This window comes from Martes martes, assembly GCF_963455335.1.
Source record: "Martes martes genome assembly, chromosome: 9".
Classification (NCBI taxonomy): domain Eukaryota; kingdom Metazoa; phylum Chordata; class Mammalia; order Carnivora; family Mustelidae; genus Martes; species Martes martes.
In genome coordinates this window covers 9,540,092-9,564,323 of record NC_137896.1, presented here as the reverse complement: position 1 = coordinate 9,564,323, position 24,232 = coordinate 9,540,092, and the positions used below count along the sequence as shown (strand labels likewise).

General features: G+C 49.1%; 1 protein-coding gene across 4 annotated transcripts in view; it reads right to left on the bottom strand.

Moving 5' to 3' along the window:
• ATP9A (ATPase phospholipid transporting 9A (putative)) overlaps positions 1 to 24,232 on the bottom strand; it is a 131,472-nt gene that overhangs the window by 23,152 nt on the left and 84,088 nt on the right. For all 4 annotated transcript variants that reach the window (XR_013967436.1, XM_080813901.1, XM_080813903.1 and 1 more), the window contains exons 15-16: positions 8,995 to 9,156; positions 246 to 338 (exon numbers count right to left, since the gene is read on the bottom strand). Coding sequence is in view for 3 of the 4 variants with exons in the window: in XM_080813901.1 (XP_080670027.1) it covers positions 246 to 338; positions 8,995 to 9,156 (255 nt within the window). In the remaining variant the exon portion in view is untranslated. The remainder of the gene's footprint in view (positions 1 to 245; positions 339 to 8,994; positions 9,157 to 24,232) is intronic.

Sequence of the window (24,232 nt, the reverse complement as noted above, 5' to 3'; positions counted from 1 at the left end):
CAGATGAGAGCTGGCCCAAGCAAACCCTCTGGAGACCCTGAGCAGAGGAGCCAACGAAGCTATGTCCGGATCCCTGGCCCACAGAAACCATGCGAAATAGAAGTGTGTTGTTTGATGCTAAGTTCGGGGGCCACCTGTTACGTAGGCACAGGTGACAAGCGGAGCCCCATCTCGCTTTGCCATGCGAGGGGCAGCCTGCAGACATGCCTCTGCAGCCCGGTTCTCACTCCGCGCACCCCGCTTACCTCCTCCTCCAGCCAGTCATTGTACTGCACGATGCCAGCCATGACGACATCCGCTCCCTTCATGTAAAACGTGATCTCTCCGGTGGATTCATCCTAGAGAGGGGGCCCAAGGGAATGAATACCCAAGAGGAACACCCACTTTCTGCGCCTGTGCCCAATTCCCAGGACAGATGGGAGTACAAAGTGTACTCAGCGGACGCCAGTGTTTTCTCACTTGGCTAAAGATAAAAAGCCAGAGGGGGGGGGGGCTCACTTTGGGGCAAAGGCCACAAGAAAACAGAAGAAAACTCAAAGCATTTGGAAACGCATTAAATGATGAAAGCAAGATCAAAAGGATTTAAGGACTTTGTTTTGAGTTATTACTATCCCAACAGGAACAGACTCCCGCGCTGGAAGCGCATCTTAATTTACAGACGGGACTGCCAGGATCATCAAACTGTAGTCTACCTGGAAACGCGGGGAAGTAAGGTCATTACCCAGAGTGGGGTTCTCGACCTTGGCATCATTCACATACGGGCTGGTGAATTCTTTGCTGCAGGGGCTGACCTGTGCACTGTAGGACCTTTTGAGGCGTCCCCGGGCTGTCCCCACCAGATGCCAGCAGCACCCCATGGGGACAATCCAATGTCTCCGGACATAAATAAACATCCCCTGGGGAGCAAACTGCCTTCCCTGAGAACTGCCGACCCTGGTACTTCCAGACCCTTATGTCTACCCGAGGACCTAGCTAGGGATCAGATTACCCAGGTTTTCGTTCACACTGACCAGATTTTCTGGGGGGTAGGTAACACCATGGCCCCGGCGTCGAATGCTTAGACCCGACACCAGCTTTCAGCTGTGTGCACTTGGACATGCTTCTTCTTTTCTCTAAACCTCAGTTTTCTCATCTGTAAAATAGGAATACTAACAACTCTTACCACACAGGCTGTTGTGGCTTAAACGATGTCACTTACACGGAGTGCACAGCCAAGGGCCGGACACAGAGACAGCGTCTACTCAACGTCATCAGTCCTGCTCGGGGGACGGTAACATGACACACCCCTCGAGTGCGCCATGTGTGGAGACCAAGGCTTATTAGCCCAGTGGTTCTCAGTGGAGGAGATTTTGCATTTACCAATATCTGGTGATCTTTTTGGTTGTCACAACTCGGGGTTGCGGATGCTACCGGCATCCAGTGGGTAGAGGTCAGGGATGCTGAGAAGCATCTCACGGGGCAGCCCCAGCCAGGAATCATCAGGTCCTAGCGTCAAGCACACCGAGGCTGAGAAATCCTGGCTTTGGAGAACAGCGGTAAAATCCCCGGTTCTTAGGTTCTTATTCGTTGACATTCCTTCCTTGGCAGCCCCCATCGCAGGGAGCCTGAAGGCAGGGGAGACGGGCAAGGGAGCGGAGCATGGCCCTTCCCACCTCCTGCCTAAATCCCGTCACCCCGGGAAGCCCAGAATTCGTGCCTGTGAACTCTTTACTACACACGAAATAAATACCCAAAGCCAAATTCTCAGTGTAAGTTTCCTCCTTTAAGACAGCTCTCTAAAGCCCTGTGATCACCGAGAGTCTTCGAGAACTACATGCTTACTCAGGAAAGCACCTGCCTCTCCAAAGCGGAAACTCTGCGTGGTGCACGTTCCACGGATCGCACCTCCACGTGCCTGTGACTCGGGCCAAGGAGAACGGCGTGAAAGCGTCCCAGGGCCCTTCTCCCTTCACCCAAATGGTGCTTAACAGCACAGGGATAGGAAACAGCTCCCGCCCCCAGCTTCCTCTCCTGCCGAGGGTGCTCGGGAGAGCTCGGCCAGCTCGTCCAATATAAACACGTATCCACCGTCTCCTCCCGTTATACTCATTTCCTCCCACCCGGTTCATCACAAGGTTACTTCGCTCTCATACGATGGCAAGACTACGCTGTAAATTCACGGGGAGCTGCCGGTCGCACGGTATTGTTTTGGGGCCTCATCTTTTTCCACTGTGGTCTGGTTCTGGCCCCTGTTCAAAGGCCTCTTTTATGCAAACAATGACAGGGGTATGATCTACAGCAATGATCGGCCTCCATCACTGCACGTGGGATGGCGCGGAGGGCGGGGGGGGGGGCGCAGTGGAACATCTGTACACAACAAAAACAAAGCAGGCAACGCAGCCTTCCTTCAGAGAGACGAGCACACCGGCCCCAAAGAAGCCCTCAGAAGACGGAGATTCACGCCAAGACAAGACTTTGCTTTGTGAGTGCAGGAAGTACCTGCCAAGTACAGGCCATGAGCTCACACATATTTGGGCGGGGGAGGGGGGCAGGGCGATGAACCCACCGAGAGCATGTTCCTAACGGTCCATAGGCATGAAACCGAGATGTACGGCTGAGCTGATGCTTCCTCCCAGCAGGTAACTGGGCTGGTATCTTTAGATGACAGGAGGCTATCTGGGTGCATCAGACGGGAGCTGCGGGCCCCACACAACGACCACACGGAGGGGACCCTTCTTTGTCAGGAGGCTGTCCTGGCCTCCACCCATGAGGTGACATCAGTGGCACCACCCTGAGTCGTGACAACCCAAAGAATCTCCCAACCGTTTTTCTGCATGTCCCCTAGAGGCAAAATGGCCCCAGGACGAGAACCCCTTCATTGGAGGAGTTGGAGAGATCTCTACAGAGTACAGAACCTGCCCACACGCCCTGGAGGCTGGTTTCCACTGTCAGAACCACAGACAGAGAGGGAGACAGGTCAGCAAACAAGAAAACTTAGCAATAATATGCATTGCATTAAAGACAGCCTAGCAAAGACAGATGCTCACGGACTGACTTTTAGTAGTAAGAAATGAGAAACGTTAAGTTTCCAAGAAAAGGAATATTTAATGAATCATATTTTTGTTCTACCAAGCACCACGCACACATTAAAATCATAAAAATCACCTTTCACTGATACCTGAAAATAAAGATGATTAGAGCTTGAGCTCTTTCTTTACATATGTATTTGTTCTGAATGCCTTAACTAAAGGATGGGCTGGTTTGTTTTTTGTAACCTTGGGAGGGTGGGGTGTGGTTTGGAAAATAAGGATTTGTCCATCCAACAAGCATCCCCTACTGTTCCGGCTGTGAGAACACACAGGGCCACAGCCACAGCTCATAAACTAGGATGCGTATCTGGGAAGGAGAGCCCTTCAGAGCGAAAGGAAGGGTGGGGGATATTGCTCACTTATCCTAGAATGGCTGATATTGGGTATCTGGGGATGAGTCAGCCCTTAAATGACTTCAGCAGAGCCCATGGTCCTAGAACTTGAAAACATAAAAGCTGGAACAAAAGTAAATCCGTGGGAGATAATGACTCTGATTCACCAGGAAACACCCACCCACCTGATTTATGCTGCTGCTTCCAGGCCACGGATGTTCTTGACATCAGATGTATGTTCAAGATACGGTTTAGAAGCCACGGGTCGGGCCAGGTATAGGCCCGTGGGGGAAGCAACAGCCGCGTGGGACAAAGAGCTCCCTTCCCACCCAAAAGTTGCCAAGGAGATGTGTCCTGTTGAGTCTCAAAGTACCTACCGGCATCAGGGACATAAAAACCCCTTGAAATGTGTCAATTTCCAAGCACATTCACCCGGTGTCACTGGGTCATCACAATGCAGCTCATGAAGCTGTTTCTTCTACACGGAGGGGAGGCGGCTTCTTCAAGGGCCCCCAGGGACCCCCACCCCGTGGTATCCATGCCCCGGGAGACCTGTTCCCACTGAGCTGGGGGAGGGGGCACAGACCTGGTGACCTGCTTCTAGTTAGCCACGAGGGACTGAACTGACGGAGGCCAGTCCCGAGGTCACGTGACAAAGACTGCGCCTTCCGCCTCTCGCACGCTCCCTGGTCCTCTCCCACGAAGCCCGCTGACCCGGGAGCCGCCCTCCAGAGAAGCCCGCGGAGCCGTGAACGAGGGCGGCCTCCCGCCAAAACAGTGCAGACCTGACGCCCTCAGTCCAGCAAGCGCAAGGGGCCAAGTCCTGCCAACAACACGGATTTTATCCGGAAGCGGATCCCGCCCCAGCTGAACGCTGCGAGACCCCACAGGCCACGGGACCCAGCGAAGCTGCACCCAGATTCTCGGCCCAGAAACCCGGTGAGATACCATCTTCTGTTGTTTGGAGCCGCTCAGTGTGGGGTGATCGGTTATGCAGCAACACGTGGCACACTACACCCCAACGTCACTTGGGGGGCTCCAGGAGCTTTTCGACGCCCCACGCACCGCACCAGAACTCCCAGGTCCTCGTGGTTAAAGAGCATGGACTTGGCAGCCACGTGACCGGGGGCCAATCCCAGCTCCACATTCTCCAGCGAGGCGAACCCGTGGAGACGGCTTGGCTTCCCTACGCCTCAATATTCTCCTCTGTCAAATGCCAATCAGAATGGTGCTACCTTGTTGGCTTATGGGAAGAATTAACGAGATTATGCAAATCACCTAGAACAGCATCTGGCACGCAATAAGCATCATTAAATGTTACATAGTACTACATTATTGCTGTTCCTACAGCGACTCCTAGTACCTCTGCTACTACTACTAAGTACCCTGATCACCAACTACTCGTACTACTATTAGAGGTTTATTATAATGGAATCTACAGCTCTTTGATTTTTTAAAGCATAAAACGCTTCAGCAGATCAGGGCAGAGGGGAGCCTCATTTTTTTTTTATTCCTTTTATTTTTAAAATTTTATTTAAATTCAATGCCTTGTTTCTTTTAAAAACAAAATAAAAAAGATGAGTCATATCCCAAAGTTGCCCATGATCTGGGCAGAGTTTTCTCCAATCAAGCCAAATGATGTGAAAAACCTTTACAAATGCCAAGGAACCATCCCAATACCAAAACAGGTCCAGATGGGACAGAGTCATCTGCATTTTTAAAGGTCCCTGGGTAATTCTGATGACCAGCCAGGTTTAAGAGTTACTGAACACGGTGGCGTCTGGAACACAGGGTTCCCAGGCCTTCCAGAATGGAGAGTGAGGTTCTCTGAGTAAAAGAACAAATGGTAAAACAAGACGGTGAAAACATTTTAAAAGTCTGATGCCATCAAACAGTGGAGAGGATGTGGAGGAGGAACGGTGGGACCAATATTAGTACAAGCACTTTGGGGAAAAAGGTTGATGATCTCTGGTAGATGTAAAGATGTATATATTGCCAACCCAGCAACGCGACCTCTGGACACATGTCCAGAGAAACATCAGCACCACGTGTAATGGAGATCAGGACAGACAAGGACACGCATGGCTGTGCTGTTTCCAATGGCAAAACAAGTGGCAACTATCTAGATGCATATCACCAGGAAACCCCAGCAAGCCGAAGGAAGAGAGGCGTAGGTATACAGTGTAACACTCCAACATGGCTACAATTAATCATGGAGGGTAAAGTGTATGAACATAAAGCTCTTTTAAATGTTAAGAACCGGAGTGCTTGGGTGGCTCAGTGGGTTAAAGCCTCTGCCTTCAGCTCAGGTCATGATCCCAGGGTCCTGGGATCAAACCCTGCATCAGGCTCTCTGCCCAGTGGGGAGCCTGCTTCCTCCTCTCTCTCTGCCTGCCTCTCTGCTTGCTTATGATCTCTGTCTGCCAAATAAATAAATAAAATCTTAAAAAAAATAAATACATGTTAAGAACATGAAGAGAGATGATGATGCAATGCCACTTACACGAAGAATAAAAATATGCAAAACCGTAACATGTATTATTTATACCCAACCATGTCTGATGACAGCATTTTAAAATTCCTTAAAAATCACAAACCTCCGTAGGAATGGAAGGGAAGCACATCCAGGAAGGGCGGATGGGCCTTCCACTGAACACACAATGTTTTATTTCTTTAAAAAAATTTTTAAATTATAATACCTATAAAAACAGGGATGAATCTTAAAATATAAATTTGAGCAAATGAACTCAAACATGAAAATGTACGGCATGATTTCTTTTATGTAAGGAGAAAATCTCAGAAAGAGATTAATCAGTGGTAGAAATTGGGAGAGTGGTTCTTTCCCCGTGGGGAGAGGGATGGATGTAGGGGACCAGGAAGGAGCACAGGGGGGTTGCTGGGGTAGCGAAGGTTGGGATTCTGATCCTTGCTCTGGATGCTGGTCGTGTGGGCGTCCTAACTGTGTAAAACATTTGAGCTGCACACTTAGGATGTCTGCACTGTTCTCTGGGACTGCTGTATTTCAATAAAAGTCTTAAAATATTTTAAAAAAGCAAAATTCGAAATAAATACAACAAAATGATGATGCTCAATGATCACTAAATTTTTTTTCCAATGACTTTTGTGATTGTACAAATGAAAACCATTTAAAATACTGAATTACATTGGGGCGCCTGGGTGGCTCAGTGGGTTAAAGCCTCTGCCTTGGGCTCAGGTCATGATCCCAGGGTCCTGGGATCTATCCCCGCATCGGGTTCTCTGCTCAGCGGGGAGCCTGCTTCCCTCCTCTCTCTCTCTCTGCCTGCCTCTCTGCCTAGTTGTGATCTCCGTCTGTCAAATAAATAAATAAAATCTTTTTAATAAATAAATAAATAAATAAATAAATAAATAAAATACTGAATTACAACAAGGGGGCCAAGACTACTCAACAGAGAAACAAGAGTCTCTCCAACAAATGGTGTTGGGACAGCTGCATACACACCTGCAAAAGAATGAAGGTGAACCCCCACCTCACAGCATATACAAAATTCACCAAAATACCCAAAACACATCAATGACTTAAAGAGCTAAAACCACAAAACTCCTAAAAGAAAATAGAGGGGTATGGGGCACCTGGGTGGCTCAGTGGGTTAAGCCTCTGCCTCTGGCTTAGGTCATGATCTCAGGGTCCTGGGATCGAGCCCTGTATTGGGCTCTCTGCTCAGCGGGGAGCCTACTTCGCCCCCTCTCTGCCTGCCTCTCTGCCTAGATGTAATTTCTGTGTCAAATGAATAAATAAAACCTTTTTTTTTTTAAATTTTTATTTGACAGAGAGAGGGATCACAAGTAGGCAGAGAGGCAGGCAGAGAGAAAGGGGGAGCAGGCTCCCTGCCAAGCAGAGAGCCCAATGCGGGGCTCAATCCCAGGACCCTGAGATCATGACCTGAGCCGAAGGCAGAGGCTTTAACCCACTGAGCTACCCAGGCGCCCCAAAACCTTTTTTTTTAAAAAGAAAATATAGGTGTAATTTTTCATGACCTTGGATTTAACAATAAATTCTTGGATATGACACCTAAGTGAGGCCAACAAAGAAAAAACAGATAAAATGGGCTTTGTCAAAATTAGTGACTTCTGTGAATCAAAGGAATTTTATCAAGAAAATGAAAAGACAACCTACAGAGTAAAAGAAAACAGTTACACATCATCTCCCAGATGATATCCAGACTATGTAAGGAACTCTTACAACTGAACAGAAAGACAACCCAACTAAAAGGTGTGCAAAGGCCTCAGATACACATTTCTCCATGGAAGATATAAAACTGGCCAATAAGCACACAAAAGGATACACAACATCACCAGTCATTAAGTCAATACAAATCATAACCACAATGAAATATCACTTCCCAACCACGACAACGGCTATAATTAAAAAAAAAAAAAAAAAAAAAAGGAAAATAAAAAGTGTTGATGAGGATGTGGGGAAATTGGAACCTTCCCATGTTAGCTGGTGGGAATGTAAAATGGCACCGTGTTACAGAAAGCCATTTGGCGGTTTCTTATAAAGTTAAAAGATGAAATTATTCAGCAAGTGGGTAATGGACCAAGGTCTCTACCCAAAAGGACTGAGAACAGGTATCTGAATCCTTGCACGCGAGTGCTCACAGCAGCACAGCCCACAACAGCCAAAAGGTGGAACGACCCAATGTCTATCAACAACGAACGGACAAGCGATTACTCAGCCACACAAAGGAACGGAGCTCTGGCTCGTGCTTCAACATAGATGGATCCAGCACAACATCAGGCTGAATGAAAGAAGTCAGACACCAAAGGTCACGTATCATAGGATTCCAGTTACAGGAAGTATCCAGAATCAGTCAACTTCTTGAGACAAACAGCAGACGGGTGATTTCAGGGACTAGAAGGAAGGACGAATGGGGAGTCACTATATTAAAGGGCATGAGGGTTCCTTTTGGGGTGATTAAAAATGTTTGGAAACTTGACAGAAAGGGTAGCTCCAGGGCGCCTGGGTGGCTCAGTTAGTTAAGGGTCTGACTCTTGATTTCAGCTTAGGTCATGATCGGGGGGTCGTGAGATCGAGCCCCGCACTGGGCTCCATGCTGGGTGAAGAGCCTGTTTAAAATTCTCTCTCTCCCCCCACTCCACCCCCCCAGGGCACATGAATGCTCTAAAAAAAAAAAGAAAAGAAAAGAAACAAGTGGTGGGTGTACAATACTGAATCTACTAAATGCCACTGAACTACACACTTTAAAATGGTTCACTTATGAGACTTTCACCTCAGCAGATAGGTGTTTAAACAAAAGCGCACACAGTGAGGAATGCATTGTATCAAGAATGCCCAGTCCGCGTACGTGAGACCTTTCCCTCTAGAACCAGGCTAACCAGAAGCTGATCCGCTATCTGAGGTCTTGTCCACTACAACGGACCTAGAACATTCTTTCCGTTCAGGCAATCCTACTCTCTCGTTAGTTTGGACAACAGACATCATGGCCGGAAAGACGGTAAGAAAAGGTTAAGAAAGAACGCTGAGCTACAGGGACCCACAACAGGAGACCTGAGTTTTGGAATCACCTCGAGTCCCGTAGCGGGTAACTCACCCTCACGATGACGCCCATCCGCTTGCTTTCGTAGGTGAAAGGGAAGATCTGTAAGATGGTGAAGTTCAGGATCTGGTCGCCAGGGGTCCTCAGCTGCATGGACGACTGGTCCCGGCCCACCAGGGTTAAGCCCACACTTTCGGTCCACTGTACCAGGGCCACCTAAATGTGATACAAGGTTGAAGGTCAGATACACCGCCAAGGGTCCCGGTTCAGAGGTCAAGCAAACGAACACCAAGGTGGGAGGGGTGCCGCGACTGGCAAAGCGCCAGCTGTCACCGTGACCCTGGGGAAGGCTGGGTCTGCCGGCAGCAGGGGTGGGCGGGGGGGGGGGCACAGCATCGGCACCTCTGGGCTGGCAGGCGCTGCCACCCACCCAGCCGCCCTCCACACGCCCTCCGCACGGTACGGCTCACCTTCTCTCCCAGGCCCCAGAAAGGGCTACACGCTCCCAGGAGAGCACACAGGGTCGAGAGTGCCCCCTTCTGGAGGATTCACACTGAGCCCACAGCAATAGCAGGAAAGGAGGGAGCAGTGCAAGGGTGGGGAGGGGGAGCCCCTCATTCACACTCTGCTGTAAGATTCTCCAACACCCAACCAGGCAGGTGTCTACAGCGGGTCTCCACCAGCCAGCTCTGCCCCCTGGGGGACCCAGAGCAACGTGTGGGGACAGTTCTGTTCATCACAACTGGAGAAGGGGGTGTGTGCCCCTCGCATGTCCTGGTCCCTGCCCCGCAAGGTGCTGCTAAACACCCCACAACACAGCCCCCTGGCCCCCCGGCCCAGAAGGCGGTACTGCCGAGGGGGAGATCACTGGTCTACGCAGGTGAGGAAGGTCACTAATTCAGCTGCACAAGGTGATGCTGGTGGGCGGCGGCGTGGCCAGGCCAGGTAGGTCCTGGGTTTACCTGGCGCCCAAGCCCGCCTACCACACACAGCACACAGCACAGGCTTCTGTTGCCACCTGGAAGCTTCTAGTGACCTCAGTGAGGCCTGCTTCACTTTGGTCAAAGGCAGGGAGGGGGCTTGCGAACTCCCAAGACGGGGGCCAGACTGGTTGTGCAAGGGAGTGAAGAGGTCTGCGGGGGCGGGGGGTGGAGGCAACAGGCCCCGCATCACATCCACAGGGGCGGTGACCCCCGTCACACTGAAGGATACTGCCCCAAGGGAACGCAGCCCAGGAAGAGCCAGAGCTTCCAGCTTCTCAAAAAAAACAGAGATCTGGAGGCACCTGGGTGGCTCAGTGGGTTAAGCCTCTGCCTTCGGCTCAGGTCGTGATCTCGGGGTCCTGGGATCAAGCCCCGCATCGGGCTCTCTGCTCTGCGGGGAGCCTGCTTCCTCCTCTCTCTCTCTGCCTGCCTCTCTGCCTACTCATGATCTCTATCAAGTGAATAAATAATAAAAATCTTAAAAAAAAAAACAAAAAACCAGAGATCTGGACCTGTCCCTGAGATTTCCTTTTAGATGCAATTAATGCACATGTTTTAAAAGCTGGTGAAGAAAATAAAACCCCGTCCACAGTGAATCCAGCTGAGTGTCCAGGAAGAGAAGGAAATACGAGTGGAAAAGGAACGCAACGGTGGGGACAGAGAGGGGAGCTGGGGAGGGACAGGACGGCAGCGCATGCGACCCTGCTGGCCCTTCCTGCCACTGCCCGGGAAGGAGACACAAGTAGGTGTGACAAGCCCACGGTGCACCCGAGGGGCAGGGTCCACACCCGGGGGGTCAGCCGGCCCCTCACCAGCCCGCTGAGCTGAGAAGGACCGACTCCACCTGACGGGCGTAGCAACAGACGCAGAGGCAAGCGTGGCAGGCTGCTCTCAGGCAGCGGCGGTCACCGGCTGCTGCTGTCACCGGATCGCCTCCTGGGTCTAAGTGACCCAAGTAAAAAGCCCCAGGGAAATGCATCCCAGCTCCCAGCTCCCCCCATGCTGGGGCGCAGAGCACAGGGGCTCGCCCATCAGCATACCCTCAGGGGGTGCCTGGCCGCAGTCAGGAGTCCAACCCCGATGTCCCCCGTCCTGCCACTGGTAGAAAGTCACAGGATGTGCGGCAGGCCGAATAACGGCCCCCAAGGAGGCCCACATGCCAATTCCCTGCCGTGGGAGTCTGTACCTTCCAGGACAAAACAGGCTTGGCAGGGAGGACAAAGACGAGGGACCTGACCCTGGGAGACCATTCTGGATTGTCATCATCACAGGGGTCCTCAAGCAGCAGTATGCTCCTGGCTGTGGCCAGGGAGAAAACTGCGGGCAGAGGGAGGCTCAGGGCGATGAGAGGGGGGCTGGTTTTGAGGACGGGGGAAGGAACATAAACCAAGCAGTGCGGACAGCATCTAGGAGCTGGGAAAGGCAAGGCCACAGAGTCACCCTGGGGCATCCGGGAGCAACACGGGATGCCCTGCCGACACCCTGATCACAGGTCCATGAGCCCCGGCCCCAACCTCTCACCTACACCACTGGAATCCACTGACTGTTTCAAAACATCAGAGTCGCAGCAGCTGGCGACAGCAGTGATAGGAAATGCATCCAAGAGTCTAGCAATTTTAATGCCAAACAAGCTGCCATGTTATTCTGAGCCAAGTCCAAGAGCATGGGGGGGAGGGGTCTAAAAAAGAAAAGAAAACCCTTTCCCCTTTCTTCCTGGAAGATTTAATCTTTAGGGAAGGAGACAGAGGCAGGTTTTAGGAGAGAGCAGACCTAGGGAGTGACAGAGAAAGGGGCGCATGGGAGGTGTCAGTTCTCAGATGCTGTGTTATCTTTAAGCCCGGAAGTGGGGACACAGGTGCCCAATACGGTCCTCTGTAACCGTGAGCAATATTCCACAGGGTCCCTGTGGGGGCCAGACACCGTAAGAGTCACTGTCCTAGGGAACCCACAGATGCCCACACTTCCACTCCATCGGGGTGCTGAGCCCCCCCTTCCTCCTCCCAAGAGACTCTGCACAAGTGGACACCTGCTGCTCCACGGTTCTTTCTGTTTCCAGGACCCCGAGGCTCTCCTGGGCTGCTACTGCCTCAAGCAGTGGGGAGATCCAACCCGGGATCTGGCCCCGCTCTGCCACCCACCCCCACTCCCTCCTCTCTGCCGAGGGTGGGGCTCCGGGGGGCTTCTTTTCCGTCTATTCCAGCTCGACACATTCTGCGCACCCATCTTTAGTGGCCTGTGCTCAGATACCTAACGAGGTTTCTGCCATGGACAGGGACGGGGTTCACGCTAGCAAGAGGTTTATGCTCTAGAATGGGAAACTCCACCCTGTTTGAATGATGTCGTAAGAGGGCATCCAGGATTCCCATGAATGGAAGGTGCTATCACACTGACCTCCACCTCCACGGAACAGGCTAATCAAGTAATGACTGTTTTCGGTCTTTTTCGCTATGAGCCTACATCAGCCTTTGGAAACCCCTTCATTAACTTGTTTCAGTCAATGACTCTGACTTTCAGTAGGGTCTGTCTTATCTGCTAACAATCCTCCCTCAAAGTCTAAAATGAAGGGACATGGGTATACACAAAATAATCCCATCTGTACGGAAAATGTGTATCCGGGGCCACACGTGTGAGCAAGACTTCTGTCCCTCTGTTACCACTGCAGTATTTTAATCAGGTCCATGCACTCCTTTTATTTTTAACTTTAACTAAGGAAACACATATCCCAACACAAGATAACACAAACACGTAAGGACACACAAGCTGAAAAAGTTTACACCTTTACAGACCAATTTTGTAACAAAGAAAAACTCTTTGCGGGAGGCCTCCGACCACGATTGTTAGCGAAAGGGGTTTTTCCAGTCTTGTTTTCAAGCTGCTGGGACTTCACCCCTTAAAAACCTGTTTCATTGTTCTGAAAAGATGTGAAAAGTTGGTGTTGCTGGGCATCAAGGAAATACGGTAACTCCCCCAGAGCCTGCTCCACAATCGAGAAAGAATGTGGAACTCCAGACCTGGACGGGGCTTCTTAGACGGTAAGGCAGTTCTGGCCTTGGCTAGCCCAGCCCCCATGCCGGGGACCTAACGGACCCTACTGGAGGAAGAACTGGGTCTATAAATCTGAAATGACAAGCAGTGACAAACGCTGACAGGTGAATTACACCTGTAGGCAAACACCTTCTAACTGCACTTTGTTCGGCAGCAAACCTCTCGATGGAGTGAAGGAACCAGCCACCATGCTTGCTGGCCCCCACCCTGGGTCCAACTGCCTCATCAAAACTCCCCTGGGTCTCCCTGGGGACTGACACCCCCAGGACACGAGCCCCATGGTGGGGGTGGAGTGGAGGGGGTCTCTGATTCTCACTTTCCACTCTCTGGCCCACGTTAACCTAAGTCAAAGTGAATTTGAAGCTTGAAATCCCTGAGGTCCCACTGAGAAGAAACCGGTTGGGAACTGGGGGGCTCCCCGACCCTTCTTGATCGCAGTGGGGACAAACATTTCAGGGGTCAGGAGAGACAAGTGCATTTCTTTCCAAAACAAGATGTATAAAATGAGGCTACTTCTTATCCTGGTGGGTCTGAGCTCCCATTCAAAAGAATCATCCCCTATCACCCAAGCAGAAAGGATTTCAGGGGTTTTGAGTCTCCCTGTCCTTGACAGCCAGAAGTGGGGTCTCTGGGGCTTCGGATCAGAATATCCAGAGGTCAGAGCAGCAGCGGAAAAAGAAACCCCGTTAAGGTCGAATGAATGAATGAACAAATAAATTAACTCAATCAAATGAAAACCGAGAAGGGACGGAGGTAGAGGAGCTGGGGTCCTGAGTCGCTTGTGTGTTCCGGTCTGGGTCAGGAAGTCAAGAGGACAGGCTGCTAGCCCCCTCCCTAAAATGCCCATCTGAAGAATTCATGCCAGAACGATCCATGAAAGGGCTTTTTCATCCTTGTGGGTCAGCAATAAACCACCTGTGACAAGTTTTAATAATTTTCCCTTTGTACCTGGGAATATGTGCTTGGGAAAGATGCCAGGTCAGGCTAACGAACCTTGAATTCTTGTCAGGGACAGGATACGCAGTAATCCTAAGAGCACGCGTGAGTCTGGTATCTTTGGGGGCATTCAAGAAGATCAACACTCGGGCTCACAAAGACGGGCCAGTCCGCCCTAACCCAGCCTTTCAAGACTATGCATACGTCCAGAGACCTAAGATAGTCTTTACTTAACGAGGAAACTGAGTCAACAAGGCACCGCTGGGGGCTGGACAGGCAGCAGGCAGGAGGAGGGCGGGCTCCACGGGGGCAGGGGTAAACTGAGGCAGCAACCACCCAGCCCCGCTAACCACTGCCTAGTAGGAACTAGGCCCACCATTTCCAGATCTGATCTTCCTCAAGAAAAGCCGATTCTCAGGTAACATTAAGTGATTTTTAAATATTAAAAAAAAAGATATTAAAAAAAAACAACAGATATTAAACAGATTATTTAAACAGATATTATTTAAACAGATATTAAAAAAAACCAAAAACCAGACAAATTAAAAAAAAAAAACACAGCCTGGAGCAAACAAAACACCACGGGTCTTGCTTAACAACCTGCCAGCAAGATTGTGGGGTAAAAGGTCACTCCCTGACCCACGTTTCTATGACCCAGTACTTGGATCAAATGAATCACTGAATCAGATGAAAATTCGTATCTGCAAAGAATGGCATCATCCCCATTAAAAACTTAGCCCTTGGGGCGCCTGGGTGGCTCAGTGGGTTAAGCCTCTGCCTTCGGCTCAGGTCATGATCCCAGGGTTCTGGGATCGAGCCCCGCGTCGGGCTCTCTGCTCAGCGGGGAGCCTGCTTCCCCCTCTCTCTCTGCCTGCCCTCTCTGCCTACTTGTGATCTCTGCCTGTCAAATAAATAAATAAAATCTTAAAAAAAAAAAAAAAAAAAACTTAGCCCTTTAGAAGCTTCTATTCCCTTAAGCCCATTTTGGCCAACCCAAATAAGAAAGAGGACAGAACTTTCGCATCTCCCACCCACAGAGGAGCTAACACCAAAGGCGGCTCGTTAGAGAGTTCCCTCCCCTGTCCCTCAAATGCTCACAGCACCCCCTCTCTTCTGAGCAGCCAAAACTCCGTTCAAGAGTCTTACCCCCCGGGGTTAATAAATAACATTGATGGAGGAGGGTTTTCTCCTTAAGTTCAGGACTCTGTTCTCTGAGCTCACCCTTGGGCGGGCGGCGGACCTGGCCCACAGTGCAAGGGCAGAGCCCCACTCACCTCCCAAATCCTTCTCCCTCCCACCCTCCCCTCTAACTGCAGCACAGGTACATGGAGGCATTTAGGGGGAGCGCACACCCCTGATGGATGAACGTGGCCCCACATGGGAAAACCTCACGGGCTGCCCTGCAAGGGCTGAGCCTGCGGGACCGGGCCCACCACCCCCCATGCCCCATTGCAAAGCCACAGGCTTGCCTTTCCCCAGTGGTTCTCAGCGTTACTCTCTGCAACAGGGTTGGGAAACCACAGAACGAGACAGCTGGGACCTTTTACATACACACTCGGGGACGTGCAGAGAGACTGAATCCATCGGGTTACCTGTCGGAACCTTAAAACTCAGGACAGCCAGAAGTGGGAGACAGAGTAAGTCATCTGGGGTGTATGTGAGCAGCAGAAAAGAGTGTAGCCACTAAACATCCTACCATAGACGCTTCAGGGCGGGGAGGAGACGATATATCACCAAGAGGACAAGTCAAGATGGAACGTGGAACGACGCCAAACATTTAAATTCTATGTACAGAAGAGAGACGGGAAGGGAAAATACCAACTTTTTTTTCTCTAATAGTTCACTTTTTCTATTTTTTTTTTTTTAAGATTTATTTATTTGAGAGAGAGCATGCAAGCGTGATGGGGAAGGGCAGAGGGAGAGGGAGAGAACCTGAAGCAGACTCCACACCGCGTGCAGAGCCCAACTCGGGGCTTGATCTCAGAACCTTGAGATCAGGACCTGAGCTTAAACCAAGAGTCGGATGCTTAACAGATGGGGCCAACCAGGCGCCCCTGCTTCCTTTTTCTATAATGAGCTTATGATACTCTTATAATTAGCGGGGAAAACTAAAAATAAAATCTGCTTCTAGGTGAGCTGTATCTTCACTATACTTTTCTATCTCCCAGCACAGTGGCCTGGACACGGGAACGCCCTCCTGCCACTAAGTCATTGGGGAAAGACGGGGGCACACAGCTCTTCGCTTCTCTCTCGTACATCTGAAAGGGGCTGTCTCAAGGTTACTGGATACCAGGGGAGAAACACACCCTTGTCGGTTTTCCTTTCCAAGGATAGGATCCTGGAGAAATGAGTGGTGAAGACAAGACACTCAGTGGGAAGGCTTCGGGGTCTGCTAGAAGGGTTTCTTGGCACCAAGCATGGAAGCTGCCCAAAATGAGAAAGGGAAGGGACCAAAAAACATACTTCACTGAGCCTGGGAGGCCAAGAAGACCCTCAACGCCAGCTCAGAAAAGGCAAGAAAAACCAGACACTGGGAAGGTCACCCGGCATTAGCCCTGAGCTCCCAACACAGGTGCAGAGCACTCAGTAGTCCCTCGCGAGTGACAAAGCACATTCAAGCCCTCATCCCATGGGTAGAGAAGCAGTACCGCGGAGTCACACAGCCAGCCCCAGGACGTGGGCTGCCTCATTTTAATCCTGCCAGCCGCGTGGCCTTGGGGACACCCCGGAGCCAACCTATACCTCATCGGCAAAACAGACATGATCGTGGTATGGGTTGCAAGGGCTGCCCAGGGCACAGTGCCTGGCACGGAGAGCAGGTGTTCAGCAAGTGGCCACTTCTTACAGCCGTCCGCTCGCTGACGATTTGCCTAAAATCACTCCACTAAGGAACCGTCTGGCACTGTTGGTGGAAATTCAGACTGGTGCAGCCACCGCGGAAAGCAGTGCGACAGTTCCTCAAAAAGTTAAAAATGGGAGTGCCGGGCTGGCTCAGTCGGTAAAGCAGGCGACTCTCGATCTTGGCTCTCGGAGTCCCGAGTCCTACGCTGGGCACAGAGATTGCTTTAAAAAAAAAAAAAAAATGGGGCGCCTGGGTGGCTCGGTCAGTTGAGCGTCTGCCTTCAGCTCAGGTCATGATCCCGGGGTCCTGAGACCGAGGCCCGAGTCCAGCTCCTTGCTCGGCAGGGAGCCTGCTTCTCCCTCCCCCTCTGCTGCCCCCCTGCTTGTGCTCACTTGCTCTCTCACTCCCTCTGTCCTGTCAAATAAATAAATAAAATCTTTAAAAAATAAACAAAAATAAAAACGAGAGAGTATTATGTTAAACGAAATAAATGAGAGGAAGACAAATGTCATATGATTTCATTCATGTGCGGAATTCAAGAAACAAAACATGAACACAGGGGAAAGGAAGGAAAAATAAAATAAGATGACAACAGGGAGACAAACCATGAGAGACTCTTAACTCAAAGAGACAAACTGAGGGTGGGCAGAGGGATGGGGTGACTGGGGGATGGGCACGAAGGAGGCACGTGATGGAATGAGCACTGGGTGTTATATGCAATTGATAAATCACTGAATTCTCCCTCTGAAACTAATAATATACTATATGCTAATTATATGGAATTTAAGTAAAAAATGTTTTAAATAAATAAAATAAAAAGTTAAAAACAGAACTACCCTATGAACCCGTAACCACACTACTGGGTATTTACCCAAAAAATAAAACAACGAAGGGATACATGCAGCCCTATTTATTTACTATAGCCGAATAATGGAAGCAGCCCAAGCATCCGTCGATAAATGAATGGATAAAGAGGCGATAAACAGATATACGTACACAATGGGGTATCACTCAGCCATAAGGAAGAACGCAATCTTGCCACGCGCAGTGACATGGACGGAACTAGAGGGTTTAACGCTAAGTGAAGTAAGTTAGTCAGAGAAAGACAAATACCATACGATTTCACTCATGTGTGGAATTTAAAAAACAAACAAACAAAAGGGCAAGGGGAAAAAGGAGAGAGACAAGCCAAGAAACAGACTCTTAACTGTAGAGAACACACTGATGGTCACCAGAGGGGGACGGGGATGGGGGAAACAGGTGATGGGGATAAAGGAGGGCCCTTGTCAGGAACACTGGGTGATGGATGGAATCATCATGTTGTATGCCTGAAATGAATATTACACTGTGTGTTAACTGGACTAAAATGAAAAGAACATAAAATAATCATTTTTTGAAGATTTTATATTTTATTTATTTGACAGAGAGATCACAAGTAGGCAGAGAGGCAGGCAGAGAGAGAGGGGGAAGCAGGCTCCCCACCGAGCAGAGAGCCGGATGCGGGGCTCGATCCCAGGACCCTGAGATCATGACCTGAGCTGAAGGCAGAGGCTTAACCCACTGAGCCATCCAGGCACCCCTAAAATAAACATTTTTTAAATTAAAAAAAATTAAGCAATAAAATAGAAAGTCAGCATGTGGCAGTTAAACACAGCTGACAACTGCACTGGGGGAGATGAGAAGCCAGTGTGATGCCCTCACCTGCCATGAAAGTGGACAGGAGGGTCCTGAAATGCCACTGAGATACTATGGGAACACACAGTGCCCCAATATTTTAGTAAAACTCAGGCCTCTGCACACGTCACCATTCGGTGACACTCCAGGCACTGACACGCTGAAAGCAAAGGTGCACAACTGAGTCTCTAATTTACAACTGCACTTCTACAATTTTAAAATATGTTAATAATGAAGGGGCGAGAAAAATTCTAATCCATGCAAAGAATTATTTCTGCAAGGATACTCAGACACCCATCACAATGCGTGTCTCAGAGGGAGGGAGGAGGTCCCTTGCAGAGCGGGCAAGAGTGAAGGGCTCCGGGTAAGGAGGAGACACGCGTTTCACCCTATGCTGCCAGCACGGGGCAGCCTTGCAGAACATCCTAGACATGACCTAGAACTTGTCATTAATCGCTCTGAAATTAGTGATCCATTCAAGGCATGGCCAAGGCATCCAGAAACTTTTCATCACATACACATCACAAGTCCACACACGGCAGGTGCTCATAGGGCACACACATGCATACACAAATACAAGCATGCCTACATACAGACGAACACATACACACACACACACACACACACACACACTCACTCATGCACACAGAAATCCTACAGGAATAGGACAACATCAGAGACTGGCTACAGGGTGTTACTGAACTCACTCCACGCTCCTTCCTTCCCTGTGCTACGGCAGGATGCTGTACTACGGAAACATGCAATTATGTTTCTACATATAGGAACAGACACCTGGGGCAAATCTACAGCAGAATGTAAACTGTAATCTCCAGGTAGGGGATAAAATTAATGCTCATCCACTTTTTTCTCGTATCTATAATTTTACTTTTCCTGTAATGAGCACATCAGTACTGGGGATTTTAGATGCTTAAAAAAGTTTTCAATATGAAAGAATTCCTGGAAAAGACAAAAAAATGAGTCCTAGGGTTGATTCAACCTGCTCTTAGACGAGCACCTCCTTGACCATTGACACTCAGAAACAAATACATTAAACGTGCGTCACAACCCCCTCGGCGAGCCCTCCTCCCTCGCCCGCCCACCCGCCCGCCGGTGCCCCACTAACAATGCTGCCGAACATCCAGGAAGAGACGGTTTGCCGTCGGGCCGAGCACTTCCGGGCACCTCTCTCGGGCCAGATTACACTGATTTCTTTTCCCCCGGGCGTCACCCTACGGTGGCAAGCAAGGCCCAGTGCCCCTCAGGCTGTAATCAATGGCTGAATAAAGCCACTTCAAGGCTTTTTCCCAAGCAGAATGTGCACAGGAAACAAGTTTAGGAAATCCTGCTTTCTGTTACAGGAAATGAATCCTCTCCTGACTGGCAAAAATTACCCCGGCAGCTCCAAAGTAAAAGGAATGCCAGTTTCTACGCGTTTTCCAGACACTGACCTTGCCAAGACCGGCAAGGTTTTATTGATACAGAATATCAAAGGTAGGATTCTAGACCCAGCCAAGTCTAGGTGGAAACCCACAGGGATTTAGAAACAGAACAGCTTTCTTTTTTTTTTTTTTTAAGATTTTATTTATGTATTTGACAGAGAGAGATCACAAGTAGGCAGAGAGGCAGGCAGAGAGAGAGGAGAAAGCAGGCTCCCCGCGGAGCAGAGAGCCCGACGCGGGGCTCGATCCCAGGACCCTGGGATCACGACCCGAGCCGAAGGCAGAGGCTTTAACCCACGGAGCCACCCGGGCGCCCCAGAAACAGAACAGCTTTCTGAACGATTTTGCTGGAACTCGATGTACCTCCTTTCTGTCACGTAGTGTTTTCATATACACAGACTGTATCCTGCAGTATACACCTTTGGAAATAATTTAGAAGGCAGGTCGGTAAAGTATTAACAGTGGTCACACCTAGTTAGCCAGATTACGGTTTGCTGCTTCTTTCTTTTCCTTATCTATATTTTCACATATTCTGCCATAAACATGAAATAACTATGCAATAATAAATCAGTTTGTTGGCTGGGGGGGACACTAGTAAGATAACACTGACCTGTGTGACGACATCAAAGACCGAAAGAAAATACCTTTTTTCTTTTTTTTCCGAACACTATTCAAATCTTAGAAAAACATGACAAGTCTGAATCTGAGTGCAATTAATGAACAGGGGCTGAGAAGCACAAAGCATTCCGTGAAAGATTTACCCTCGTGGAAAAACTCTGCCCAGCGCTAACACAAATATATCAAAGTTCAGTGGGAACCAGGAGTGGGGGACAGGCATTAGAGAACCCCATACGCGTGTCAATCAATAGCCGGTGTTAGGAGCTCACAGGTAGCAGTGCTGATCAGATTGCCAACGTCTGAAACACGTTCAAATTCAAGTCCCTTCAAACACCCATCAGCTTCTGGTTCCCAGTGCGTAACTACCAAGAATCTGGTCCTTTCACACATCTCCCATTCAGGGATATTGTCTCCTATTTCCAAATGGAAAAGTGAGCATCGGGGCACCTGGGTGGCTCAGTGGGTTAAGCCTCTGCCTTCGGCTCAGGTCATGATCCCAGGGTCCAGGGATCGAGCCCCGCATCGGGCTCTCTGCTCAGCAGGGAGCCTGCTTCCCCCTCTCTCTCTGCCTGCCTCTCTATCTACTTGTGATCTCTGTCTGTCAAATAAATAAATAAAATCTTAAAAAAAAAAAAAAGTGAGCGCCAACAGACTAAATTTGGTGGAGAAATGATGACCCATCTGAAGTTTTTGGTTACGACAGCACAAGTCCGATTAAACGGATCAGATTATCCACATCCACCCTCCCCCCGCCTTCTCTCACTCTGCACACAATGCCCATCTCAGAATTTGGCTAAGGGTTTCAACATTTTTCACCCCTAAAAATGCCAGTTCAAACGTCGGTGGTCACAGATGGACTGGGCTCAGAGCTGAGCTATTCCTCAAACACCAAGTGGACTGCAAGGACTTGCCTTCCCAGAGCCACGTTCCAGGGCCCCCGAGAAGGATAAAGAAGCTACTGGTCAGGGAAAGCCACGTCCAAAAGTCCTTCCCTTTCTGAACTTCGAAAAAGGTTATCATTGCAGTACCCCCCGAACCACCATCCAGCTCTGGCTCCTTAATATTCTCCAATTAGTGCAGACCTTTCCAGCCCTCTTTCCTGGAAAAACCCCCACCCTTCTTCATAAGAACAACAAAAAATGACTGGATGCGCCTGTAACATCTGTGGAAAAATAAAATAGTTTAAAAATAATTCTGGGAATTATCCGACCACTTATACCAGGAGCCTTAGAAACACTCCTTCACTGTGACCCACAGGACTGACTGTCCGTTAAGGGGCTCAAGACAACCTCTTGTCACAGAGGCACGGAGGTACAGCGAGGAGTGGCCGGCCAGGTGTGGAGCTGGGATCCCGGGACTCACGTGCTCAACGGTCTCGCCCCTGCCGCATCCCTGGGGACAGGAGCTGCCGTCTGGTTAAACGCTGACTCCCCACCCCAGGGCCCCATTCATCACAGGCACTCCAGAACGCCTGCTGAATTAATAAGCCCAGTCACACCATTTCTAGAAATATCAGGTGTAAGGATACTCACAGAAAATGTGTATAAATGTTATGCTAAACAGGAGAGATAACCCAAGTTCCCACAAGAGGAGAACGGTTAAAGACATTAGCGTGCAGACGTAAACAGTAATTATAAAAAGCTGTCTTTTAAGGATATTCAAAAAATGTGGCAAACAGGCATGATGGAAGTATCCAGTATAAAATGGAGAATACAAAACTTGGTTAAAAATTCCCGTTTTTCTAGGAAAAAAATATACAAAAAGATACTGGAGGATCGCATGTCAAAACGTTCTTAGTGGTGGGCACTTGGGTGGCTCAGTCAGTGAAGTGTCCAACTCTTGATTTTGGTTCAGGTCACGGTCTCATGGTCATGAGATCCAGCCCACACCGGGCTCTGTGTTCAGTGGGGAGTCTGCTTGGGATTCTCTCTCTCCCTCTGCCCCTCCCCACGTTTGCTCTAAATAAATAAATAAATAAATAAATAAATAAAAATCTTAGAAGGAAAAAAGTTATTAGTGGTTTCTGAAAAATAATTTAAGTAAAATGACTAAGACTTTGGGTTGTGACCACACAGGGAATCTGGGTTCAAACCTTGGCCCTGTCAAGTCAGGGGCTTTATCCTAAGAGTAATTAGCAAGAGAGAACGGCAACTTTACCATGAAGAAACCTGGGGACACCACCTGATCCACGTGACCATAAGTTAGTGTCTTGAAGAGCAGGACACCCCAACAGCAGGTCTCCCTATCACACGCACTGAGGACAGAGCCAAATTTGCAATAAACTGAGTCCTCACCAAATTTTGACGACAAAAGGTCATCAAACCAAAACTGAGGGACGTTCTACAACAGCCCTTATCTTTGAAAGTGTGGGGGCCGTGAAAGTCAAGGAAACCTGAGAAACCATTCCCCCTTAAAAGAGACAAGAGGTATGAGGGGCGCCTGGGTGGCTCAGTAGGTTAGGCATTTGCCTTCGGCCCAGCTCATGATCTCAGGGTCCTGGAATCGAGCCCCAAGTCAGGCTCTCTGCTCAGAAGGAGACTGCTTCTCCTTCTGCCCCTCCCCCCAACTCGTGCTCCCTAATAAATAAAATCTTAAAAAAAAGAGAGAGAGAGAGAAAAGAGGTGTGGCAACTGAAGATAGCATTCGTTCCCGGGTTGGACTCTGATCTGGGGGGAGAAATATTCTTGTGTGTGTGTGTGTGTGTGTGTGTGTGTGTGTGAAGTAAGTTGTCAGTGGGACAACTGATGACATCCAGAGGACAGAGAGCAGTACTGTATCAATGTTAATTTCCTGTTTCTGATAAATGTCCTTGTTTTTTGGGAAAAAAGTAAAATACTTACAAGTAAAAGAAGATCATGTCCACAGCGGACTCTTCTAAAATCAGGGAATGATAAAGCACGGGCAGAAAATAGGTAACATTTGAGGAATGGGAGGGATGATTTGGTGATGGGGAATTCTTGGTACTCATTTTACAACTTTTAAGTCTGAAATTATTTCCAAGACAAAAAGTTAAAAAAAAAAATCCAGGCGACTTTAGGCTAAATATTTAATCTCTCTTTGACTTTTCTCTTCTGAAAATGGGGTCATAATGGGGCCCCTTAGTTGCTAGAGACATTAAGATGAGATCCTACACAGAAAGCACTTCAAACGGGATCTCACAGGCTCAAGGCTCAAGGAAAGGGGCCCACTGTCATCTTTCAAGAATGAGACAGCAACCGATCCAGATTCTTCTTTATGGTTGTCTGAAACGTCAAAACGTTCTACACTGAAAAGTAACGGCTTTCATAATCAGAATACAAGTTTTCTGGAAGGGAAGGAGGAGAAGGAAAAAAGACCAGGAAGTTCCCACTTGGTGAACTATCCCTGTGTCTGAATCACACAAGTCAGGAAGATGAAGAAGATCCTATTTTCAGGAAGAGGGCACTCCCATCACATGATACCCCAAGCCCCCGGGAGGGAGAGCAATCGGGGGCCTGTTACAAAAAACCGTAAAGAGCCATCATGCTAAGAGACCCTTGGTTCTTGAACATGGAATCAAATGAGTCCTGGTTCTAGCCAGAGAATGTGTTACATAGAAACAACCTGAAAGTATGTGGCTCATTGGACTTGATCAGAACTAAACACTTTAGGGTTTCAAAGGATGTCATCGTGAAATTAAAAAAGACGGCCTTCCTAGTAGGAGAAAATACTTGCAAAGCATGCATCCCATAAGAGACTTTTGATCTGGAATGTATTAAAAAAACTCTTTCAACTCA